Raw genomic sequence first — 11887 nt, forward strand, 5'->3', positions numbered from 1 at the left:
TCTTTTAGCCTCACACATAGGGTTATTTAAGCTACGAATAAGCATTTGATGTATAAGTATAGGTGTAAAGTACAGATTGGAATGCTAGCCTCACACAAACCTCTAGTATAGGGACTAATCTGCTTTGAGTGTTAGCTAAACTCTAATAGGTGGTTTGTGAGTGTGGACTTTGGACAGCGCTGCCGTTATTCATTGCTAAGGGCAGCTATGTGCAAGTGTAATTTGAGGATGGGATAGTCTGTATCTTTGTGTGTGTGTGTGTGTGTGTGCGTGTGCGTGAAGTAAACACAATCTACTGTTTTATCCACCATCTACCCTGTTATCCCTTACTTCGCACACACTTGCTCAAACACACACACACACACACACACACACACACACACACACACACACACACACACACACACACACACACACGGTTATATAACTCTTGAGTCTCTCTTCTTACTTGCTCTCTCTTTTCTTATCACGATCACTCATTTACTCACATTCTCCCTTCTCTCCTTTCTCTTTATCTCATGCATTTAAATACTCTTTCTTTTTTTTACTTCATAGATTCTTAAATAATTCACAATCTTTTCAAAGCAGATGAAGAAAAGTCCATTAAAATAAATAGTCTCATTTACAAAGAGACTGAAATGTTAGCAAGACAGAAACCTTGTCCCGTTATAGTTTTTCGGCTTCAGATATGATTTTAATTCTGTGCCTCTGCATTAATCCAACACTAGATTGTATACATGAGTTTTGCTACTTGAGTTTAGAAGTGCAGGTGAACATGCTCTCTGACTTTGGACTATCAAACATTGCACTCGAGATGTATTGCGGGACATGTAAATTCAATTCCTGCTACATTTTTCTCCAAATGATAATTTTTTTTCTATTTAAGCCACCCATCTAATAAAATATATGTCCTCTCTTTTCATAGATATATGCTCTTAACAAGCGCCGTCACCCTCTTTCCCCAAGTTATTACTTCAATGCAAATCGAAGGAAACTGTGAATATTGAATATTAACTGTGTCTCCATTGAGACGTGCTTGGCTTCATGGATGAGTAAAACTGACAAAACAGAAGGAGCTGTCAGAGGACTGTATGACTTCAAGGCAGATTTAGAGTTTAGCAGTGGTTCAGGCTGAAATCCCTCCTGGCTAAGATAAAGTGGAGACACAAACCGAAGCGTGCCGTGTAGCCCACGCTTTGTGTGAATAAAGATTTTAAAAAAGAGAAAAAGGGAGAGAGAATTGACTGAGGAGAAAAACAGTTAGCTTAGATTCCCCCAGACAGACACAGAGGGATAAAACCAACATGGAGCGCACGCTGAGCACATGCTAAACAAACACGGGCTATGATAGCGGCTCAGTGGGACTACAGGAGTGCCATCCAGGCCACACACACACACACACACACACAAAAACACACAGACACAAACACATGCACCATGGTGGGATGATTTTGGAGGATGGCATGGAATAAAACAGTCATGCGGACAGGCTAGGTGAGGAGTAGACGGTGTGTATCTGAAGACAGTTGGTCCTAAATGTAATCTTATATGTGCGTATGTGTGTGTGTTGCAACAGCATTGTGGCGGTACGTCAGTCAGTCAGTGGGGCTGTGTTGAGGGATTAACAGGGTGGCCTGCATGGGCTTGGGGTAATCTCTCCTCTCTTCTTACGTAACACTGGGCCATTAGTCAGCACTAACGCACAATAAACAACACAATCAACAACACAATCAACAACACAATCAACAAAAACAGGCTCGACAACAGACTGAGCAGTTTCATGAGGACACTGCCAGCCTCAGATTCACTCCGGCCAGGTGCCCACTATGGTGCACAATAAGTGATTTCAAGGCAACAATAGAAAAGTGATTTGGTGCGAAAGCTGTGCGCTGACATGCTGCTTCTGACTGAGGATGGTCTCTTATCACTCAGTATGAAGAATGACCGTTTCTATTCTGGTGTAGTTGTTCATTGTAGGTGCTAAAAGAAAAGTGTTAGTAAAAACAGGTGTTTCATATGACTTTAATCATCTTTTGGAACACTTCATACAGTAGTGTATCTCATTCATATCTTATCCCCACAATTTAGCACAATACATTAAATGAGTGGGTTATAAAGCACTTCAATTAGGTTTTAAGAAGATTAAAGTACATTGGTATAATGAAATATAAAAAATGTATTAAATTCTCCTATGAAGTCACATTTTATATTATTACAACTTTATTTTTGCTACATCGTGCATTACAATCAGTCTACAAATGAACCTGCACTTATGGAAGTTGTTGACAATTACATTAATAATGCCCTTATATCTGCTAACAACTTTATTGTATGGTTACAAACCACTTATTCACTGCTTGTAAATGCAAAATAAAGGGGATAAAGTCAATTGGTAACGATATCTTATAAACACATTGATCCAATTCATAGGTATTAATAAACCAAGTTAACATTAAAACAGAAACAAATACTGAATGTAAATGATGAAATAACTGAATAATTTGTGCCAAATCTCATATCTACAGGTTTTTAGTGTGACATAGATTTAACTTAACAGACTGCTTCCGTTGGCTTCGAACAAGCATTGATCCCGGGATGCTTTAGTATCGGACAAAAATCAATGCTCACACAAGCCTCTAAAGCAAAGCAGGATGGGACTAATTCTATTGGCATGAGGCCGTCATGCGTAGTATTGCAGCTGTGTGTGTGTGTGTTTGTCTGTGTGGGTGTGTGAGTATTTTTAGTGCTTTCTGCATTTTAGTTAGAGCTCATGCCATACGTCCTATAAAAGATGTAAATGGAGGTTTCCTTTGCTGTAGACTCTAAATATGTTTCTTTTGAGACTGTCATCACCTTAGTGTTTTTCTGCTCTCTCACACTTTCCGTCATCCTATCTTTTCCAATGGTGAAGGAGCATGGAAATGTGTGATTGACACATATCACATATCGCCTCCTCCCCTGTTGCTTCCTCCATCGCTGAACTCTTTGACCTGGCTGACCCGCTGCATCTATATGCTGTAGGAGCGCTTAGGCTTATACCAGTATTACAAAGAACACACAGACCCAGGCTAACAAGGACCAATATAAGGAGCACTGCGAAAATAGGAAGGGAATGACATGCAGATTACACGTCTACAATATCAGTCTATGTTTGTGGGGTTGTGCAAGTTCTTGTACATTTTAATAAGTATCCAAGTTTGCAAATGCTTTAGTTTTTTTCAATAGAGGCATTGTGCTTTCATCGATAATGATTGAATGAAACATTTAGTTGGAGAAAGTTGATGTTATTGTGGCAAATGTACTGTTAGAAATAAGGCAAATCTAACATTTAAATGCAATTATAAACAGCAAATATCAATTTAAATCTAAATAGATTAAAACATCATTTTGTTCAGGCTTGTTTAGGGCTATTGCTTGAATATAAAACCAAAACTTTGTTCCACTCAAAGATATAATGGCAGTGTTACTGATATAATTTAATCAACTTCTTTGTTAGGTTTTAACTGAACACTATTCACAGCACAGCATCATTTTGCCATTGAAAATACAGAAATAATTATCTTGTTTACAACGACCTCCACAGCACTGAGCCATACTGAAAAAACCCCACAATGCTTCATTTTCTGAGATGAGGAAAAGGCCCTGATGATATTTATCTATTATTTCTCTCTTGCTTTTCCCCCCGTCAGGCGATGGGGTGACATCATCTTTGGTCAGGGCTTCAGGAGTTGTGGCTATTGTTAAATGATAATTACCACGGCTCATGAGGGGCCTCTATTTTTTATAACCTTGTGGTTGTGAGCGCATTTCTGTGTAAGGGCAGCCGAGACTCCACACACACAGGTTGAGAGTGGGGGCCGCACGGCCCACACTGATTTAATTCTATCTGACAAAACCCTTTGGGGCGTGCAGAGGGAGAGAGGAAGATGGAGAGAGAGAGGGATAGAGGGAGAGAGAGACATGGAGAAAGAGGGGTGAGAGAGAAGCTTCAGGGGCCTCCATTGCCAACCACGGCTATAAAGTGAAAGCAGGAGATTTCGGTATACCCCCCAAAGCCTCCCTTGCACGAGAGTGGTCGTGAGGCCCATTAAAATGTGGATAAAATACAAGGTGCACGACAGAGGAGTTCACGGGATGAGAGAGCGAGTGGGGGGTGTTTGGCCTTCTCATGTTTTGTCTTGCCTGAGGTTTGATGGCCTGAAGCTGAGGCAGCAGAAAGCTTTAAGTGACATTCAAACACAAAAAGCATCAGTAGAGAGATAGATAGATAGATAGATAGAGAGATAGATAGATAGATAGATAGATAGATAGATAGATAGATAGATAGATAGATAGATAGATAGATGGAGAGATAGAAAGATGGAGAGATAGATCGATAGATAGATCGGAATCTTTTTTTCAAGCAAAAACTAAATTAAAATTAAGTTTGACCCATTAAATAGTGTTCAATCAATCTTGTTTATCATTATAATGAATTATGATGTCCAGATATGATTTATAATGTGGATAATAATGATGATGGCCAATCATTTATCCTTGGATATTATCAACATCTGATAACAACATAACCCAGTGAAAAAAGTATCTTTAAGATGCCTGTGTCTTTTAATTTGAAGCAGATGCTAACTTTATTTGAGTTTGACATTATATCTCCCTTCAAATTATAGTGCAGAGCTTTTAAGTTGTATGCTACATTTATGAGAACAATTTATGTCCCTCCTCCCTATTTCTGTCACAACACTCCTAATTAGTTCAGTTGTTTAAAAGGATGAAGAGGTCATTACAGTCAGAAACAGAGTGACTTGTAAATGAAGAGTTCAAGATCATTCAGTTGAACGAGTGTTGCGACTCTGCGTCAGACATAATTACCCAACATTGGAACAGTAAATAAAAACAAATCAGCTGATAATAATTAGGTTACGCATTCGTATGGGACTTACACCAGCGATAAAGTAAACACTGATTTATGAGAAAACGAATTAACGCATCTTCCTGATTTAAAGGTAATTTGACTGCAAAGGATGACTTAGTGAAAGTGAGAAGAGCGGTGTCAACCTGTGTGTGAATGTGTGTATCTGTGTGATAGAGAGTGTGTGTGTGTGTGTGTGTGTGTGCGCTCAGGACGACATTGACGTTGAATTTCAACGTCCCCGGCCCGGTGCAGAAATGGGTTAGTAGAGCGCTAGAAAAGTATCCCATAAAGTTTATCCCCAGAACATAACGAAATAAAGTTGTGTTTTTTTCTGCACATCATCTGATCTAATCTGGTGGCAGCCTGTCCGCAGATTCCGTTGGGTTGGAGCTCAAATGATTAAAGCTTTAATCAAACATCATGCGCTACTTTTAATTTGCAACCACAGATTTCACTGGATTTGCGCATGAATTAGCAAAACTGTAGGACTATTCCTCATACACATAGCACGCTCAAACTCTCTCTCACACACACACACACAGAGAGATAGATCCAAATAAACTTTTAGGGTTGCAAGGTGCTGAAATATTCAGCCACACACACTCTCTTCCGCTCGGCTGTGAAAAAAACGACAGATCAGCTTCGCAGCTGAAAACTCCCAGAATAAACTTTCAAGGCCAAAGGTGGGATAAAGCCTGCCGTGCAACGTGTGTGTGTGTTTAGCGGGATGACGCTCTGGGGAAAGTGCGGCGGTGTTTGGAGCAGTGTGATGGTCTTACCTCGCATGGTGTTGGATTTGCCGGAGCTAGTGCTGAGGCTCCCCTCCCCTCCCCAAGTCATGAAGAAACGAGCATAAACACTTTTTAAAAAATGGGGGTGATGTGGGGGGAAAGATCCTCGGTTAAAAATAACAACTACAACGAAAAGAGTGTTGGAGATCTGCGTCGGTGTCCACGGGCTGCCCTGAGTGGAGGAGTCTCTGCGCTAAAAGCATCCCAGACTGGGGCGCAGGGAGGCGGGCTGAGGTCGGTCGGTGCTTCGGTCGTTGTGCTGTGGTCGTGCGGTCGCTTTTCTCATGACATCTACGCTCTCACCTCTGTGGGAGGGTTTCACTGTTTTCTGCGGGCTCAGGGAAGGAAGAGCGTATAGGAGAGGCTTTACCCGGCGGCCCTGATTGGACTGGAGCACTTTCTGCTCCTCCCACTCTCTCCTGCTCAGCCTCCAGCCCGGAGCATGCACACACAAACACACACTGAAACACACACACAGACACACGCACACAATCACACGCGCGCGCGCGCACTATGTCGCTACAGTACACAGACACAGTCACAGCAAAGTTTTAATGTCATCCTCCTCATAGGCAGCTCCATGCAATTGTGACTATTGTGTTGCATGCACAATAAAGAGGAAGTGTATCTTAAATCCGATCTCTGCTTCGAGGGTACTGAAATGCACCGTTATGTCTCGTGGAATGACATTATTTATTAGGCTACTTTTTTTATTTATTTATTTTTCATAGAAACGTGGGGTATATATTCACACACAACTAAGTTGATTTAACACAGTTAAACCAAGTTAATTTGAAGTCTCAAAGTGAAGGCAGACTCTGTCTAGTGACAAACTGGATGCATTTGATAAGTTTGGATCAGTTTTAAATAATCGAATTATGTTTTCTTCTAATTAAAATATTTTTGCAATTAAAAAAATCTTCTGATTAGTGTCCAACAAGATGAAAACATAGCGATAACCCATACTTTAAAATAATACTGACTGATAATTGTTTCTTGTTGATCTAGTATATAAATCAATATGTATATATATTCTATTTATGTAATATAGGTTTTAATTGATGAAGATGTCATACGTTTAAGCATATATGTAAATTAGTCCAAGAGACTTTATCATCACAAAAACGTGTCCAATGTTTATGTATTACAGAAAAGGACATACGATTGTTACATAAAGTTATGTTTGTATTTAGTACAATAATTACATAATTTTGCTAGAGCTTACAAACATATACAGTATACAGTAGAGGCTGACAGATCTCATGTCACAGAAGGAAGAGCAGCTCGATGACATGAGTTGTCTCAGGTGTCTCCAGGTTTGCTTTCAGGGTGGGGTCCTCTGCTTCCTCTGAGAAACACTAAAACACTGACCTGGAAAAAGAAAGAGTATAACAAGTGTTGTTGTTAGACCACTGTACTGCATCAGGCTGACCCAGTGTAGGCTGTGGGGTTTAAAACGTACGTTCACTCTGTTTGAAACAAACTTTCGCCTTCTTTACTTATTTTACCTATGGGTTGCTGATTGTATTGTTAATATGTTTATTATAACAGGCTTTTCCCTAATATATTACAACTAGAAATGTAGCAGTATTCCCAGTGTTTTATGGACTAACAATCAATGTTATCAAATGCAATCAAATACAAATTGAATATGTTACATGGTTACATTGCAGCCATTTCTATAAGGCCACTTTACAAGTGCTCTGTGAAATGCTCAGTCTCAGATATGTTGGAAGATGTTTCACTGTACTGCTGCACTGTAGGGAAATTCATTTTAAATCTATTTGGCTTTTGAATTGAAAAAGGCACAGTTTGTCACGCTATGATTTCCTCTTAGTAGTGGGGAATAATTATAACTCAGCCTTTAGACAATTTACTGGTGTTGTTATCTTATTTTCTCACTGTCCCCAGGCAGGGGTCGACCCCACCAGGTCTCTTTTGACCCAGGACCAGACTCCTGGTGACCTCCGGTGCTCTGCTCAGCAAAATATTAAGAAAATGTGAAAATGGATCTTGTCATGAATGGGTAGAAGTGAGTGTCTCTCCTGTCGGTGCTGAAAAGAGCCACTCCTGTCAGACTCGGTTAGCATCACGCCCGGCGTTCAGCGTCTGTCATTAGATTTTCTGAGAGATAACACTGTCGGAGCTTCTGAGCGAGGTAGGAGAGAGGCAGGTGTGGGTGAGAGGCACTTTCACCCCCAGTCTCTTTTAGCCTCTTTAGCTTTGGCCCAGGGAGAGAGAGAAACAGAGAGAGAAACTGCCCCGAGCACATCTCCACTGACCTACATTTCATCTGTCGCCTTTTTCCACTCTTCCCTTTTTTCTCCATCTCTTATTTCTCCTGTACACCAAAAGCTCCGTAATTGTGATGTAATGACCAAAGCAGGCGTGATAAAATCCCAGACTGGTCAGGATGAAACGCTCTTGAAGACATGCAGACAGAAGAGGCCGATAAAGAAAAGAGGAGACAGGCAGGGAGGGGGTTAAAATGAAAGAGGTGGGGGTGGTTAGCACTTTAAAACACAAAAAAGGTTTCGACCCTCTTTGTTGAAGCAATAAAAAGTGTCCTTATGTGATCTGCTGTGTATACTTCAATCCATCTGAGGGCTGGGGACTCCATTAAGAAGGATTACCCCTCATTGCCAACTATTCACTGTTCTCCCAAAGCCACAGGGATAGCATGGAAATTACTTTAAACATGACCAAATATGTACGTCCTCTGTTGGGCGGGGATGAGAAGAAAAGGAACATAGAGGTTGTTCTTTGATGAGATGTACTGGAGTATGGGCTGCTCTGTCCATATGGTGGTAGGAGGGAGGAAGGGAGCAGGAGAAGCAGCCCGGGCCATGCCTAAGGGCTGAACTTGGAGAAGGAGAAAGCAGCACTCTGCGCCGAGATGGGATCTTCGGTCCTTCTGCCTTTATGTTTCACTGTCTGTTTCTATTGGCTGGCTGAGCGCTGCCTGCTCCATCTCCGTCTGTCTGTCTACCTTTCTATCCTTTATTGAAGGTCGTAAAATGTATACTGAACGAATTGGCTATGAATCTATGTGTCCATTACGTCTAACATTATTATTTCACATGCATTTTCTCCTCCTTCTTGTCTTCCCTCTCTCTTTTAGCCACACTAGCGGCGTGGCTCTAGGCACGGCAATGTCAGTCTGTCTGTCGGTCCAACACTTTTGTCCAGTCTGAAATATATCAACAACTATTGGATGGATGGCCATGAAATATGTTACATTCATGTGCCAAGAGGATTAATCCTAATTACTTTGATTATCCATGAAATGTTCCACTAGCACCACAAGATATAACATTTCAATTTATAAAATCCTTTAGTTTATGACAAAATACCTTAATAATACAGTTACCAGTCTCAGCTTGACTCTGGGTAATGTGTCTATCAGCAAGATTTGCAAGCTGGTAAGCTACACTAACATGGTGAACATGTTAATATACCAGCTACATATCTGTATGTTAGCTTTGTCGTTGTGAGCATGTTAGCATTTAGCTCAAATCACTACTCTGCCAAAATAAGGCCTTACAGGGCAATTCGTACAGTAAACAGATAAGAATGAGTAAAATTAGTTATGGGGAAGTTGGAGGTGGGCTTGTCACGTGGCCACCAGTATATTACTTTCATTGTCAACAAACAGTAATGATAATATTATTCTTTCTTGCAGTCTTTGGGAAGTGTTTTGATTGGAATTTTGTTAATCAGCAAGGATTCAGGAAAAAAATCATGAAGGTCTCTTTCCCGATGTAAGTCAATGGGAGAAAGTCTTTTTTGGGCCCAATTTACGCCAAAGACTAGAACGTTAGCGTAGTACAACCGTTTGGCCACTTTCTTCAACTGCCGGCGTTCTTCCTGGGCCTTGACTTCAATCCCCACTCCTGACTACCTGCAGTAACATTTAGCTCTTTTGCTGGCCGTTCACCAGATCCTGGGACCCTGGTGATGGATAGTCACATTCCCTTCAGTAAATGTCTTAATTCAGCCACGTCATAGCTATACATCACTGCTATGCATAGATGTTTATCAATCTGTTGCACCTCCTGGATCCTTCTTCATTTTCTTTTTATATATAGACACATATTTTCTAACATTTGGACTGTTTATGTTGTTATTGTATTATATTTTAAATGTATACACAAGACACCTATTGCATGCATGTTCGTCCATATTTTTCCCCATTTATCGTGGGGTTTCTTTGGGAGTTAATTCCTTGTACGATGCAAGGGTCTAAGGATATGGAGTCGTATTCTGTTCAAACTGATAAGGCCCCAGAGACTAATTTGTAATATTGGGCTATCTAAACTAAATGTGATTGATTCTTGGACTGAACACAGTTAAAACCATGCATGGACTTTTCCCTTACAAATCTTTGACCATCACATCTAATGCTCTGTCTGCTATACAGAGATGTTGCTTTGAACCCAGAGCAAACAGGCCATGTGCCAAACGTATATTTAATGATATGTGTTGGTTAAGTGTTGCAAATCAGAATGATCGCAAATATATATTCATTTTCATCCCACCGCCTGCTGCGAAGTGGAGTTATAGTGGCAGACATCCCATGCATTCACTACAGTTACTCCCTTTTGAGTAGATCTGATTAAAAATGTAAAGCACCTAGCTGAATTAATCTGTATCATACAAGGCCATTTAAAAAGAATAAACATGATTATCTATGCTTAGGTTTGAATGAATGCATACAAACAAGAGAATTTAGATTTTCTCATCTTTGATTTGAGTGTGGATTATTTCTTACACACTTTATATTGATTAGTACATTTCTGATATATATTTACGTTGTTATTCTGCTGTTTTTTATTCTTAGGTTGTTGTAGTCTTTGAGCAATCTCTGGCAGAATACTTTTCTTTTGGATTAATGAATTTGTTATTTAATGCAGTTCAATTTTTACCCAATGTGAAAAGCAACTTAATGCAAAATTCAGAACTAACCTACACACTCACACACATGCACACACACATCCGCAGTATCTCATTATGATCAAGCTACTGTGCACACTAGTGGAGAGATATGATTGTGTGTTGAGAGACAAGAGAGAGAAGACAGCAGGATGTGGTAGCCTTGTTTCTTTTAAGGCTGTTCATCATACCAGTCAGTGTTGTCCTTGAATCGACCACTAGGAAGTTAACTTATATATAATTAGATAAGTTTCCTCTTGAAAATAGGAAATTAGGCCACAGGTCTCTGAGGAATCTCCCTCTCCGATCTTACGACATGTTTCACACTGCCTCTTATTTTCCCCTGAAACAAGCAGGTGATTTTTCACTGCGACACTGTGGTGTGTGTGTGGGTACGAGCAGATGTGTCTGTGACTTTGTGAATGTATTTGTGTGTCTGTGCACGTGGCATTTTATATATTTATATATGTATGCGAGCGTGGCCATACACCTCCAAGACTGTTTTGCTGTGAAATAGAGGTTGCTCATTTATTTTTTTCATCATGCACCAAATTGTTTCACATATATTTCTCCCGTGTAATGTGACATTGACGCATTGACATGTCAAGTGAGAGCTCAAAGACAGAGAAAGAAAGCCAAAGAGGGAGAGATGAGAGATGAAGAGAAAAGGACACACAGAGAGAGAGAGAGGGAGAGATTGAAAAATACACTTGAGAAATTTGCCGAGAGATACCACAAGTGACATAGGCAATTTCTGTAGAAAAATTACTTCATCATAATTTCAATCCCAAGAAGAATTGAAAGGAAAGCCCTGAAGGAGGAAGGCCAAGTCACCTTGAAAAGCATTAGGGGAAACACTTACCCATCACACACACATGCACACACACACACACACACACACTCTCTGAATATGGCTCAGTATGATTTCATGTGTTCATTCAAATCAGAAATGTTATCCCCTTGTCTTCCGTTTACTTGCTCACTGACTTTGCTATATTATTATTTTTCAGAACCTCCTTTTTTGATGCTTCAGTGTTGTACATCTGTGTTAAGTGCTTAGAGCCTGTGGTATATCTGAGTTAAAAATATACAACCTATTAGTCTGGCTGGCACTATTACTAGCATCATCTAATCAAAGCTTTAAATAGAGCCAGTGGTTCAGACAAACAGTCTCAAGTCTCTACCTCACAGTGCCAATCATCAGATTTTAATTGGATTTCTCTATTATCTGTTTTTTTTTTCATTACACAAA

The 11887-nt window shown here is 40.2% G+C and overlaps 1 protein-coding gene across 1 annotated transcript in view; it reads right to left on the bottom strand.

Annotated features, from left to right (window-relative positions):
• The window catches only part of rorb (RAR-related orphan receptor B), an 18481-nt gene extending 12667 nt beyond the window's left edge, over positions 1–5814 (bottom strand). Inside the window, exon 1 of the mRNA XM_034118435.1 lies at positions 5692–5814. Coding sequence (XP_033974326.1) covers positions 5692–5752 — 61 coding nt within the window. The 5' untranslated portion in view covers positions 5753–5814. The remainder of the gene's footprint in view (positions 1–5691) is intronic.
• Positions 5815–11887: the final 6073 nt, after the last annotated feature.

Source organism: Trematomus bernacchii, unplaced genomic scaffold (genome assembly GCF_902827165.1).
Source record: "Trematomus bernacchii unplaced genomic scaffold, fTreBer1.1, whole genome shotgun sequence".
Taxonomy (NCBI): domain Eukaryota; kingdom Metazoa; phylum Chordata; class Actinopteri; order Perciformes; family Nototheniidae; genus Trematomus; species Trematomus bernacchii.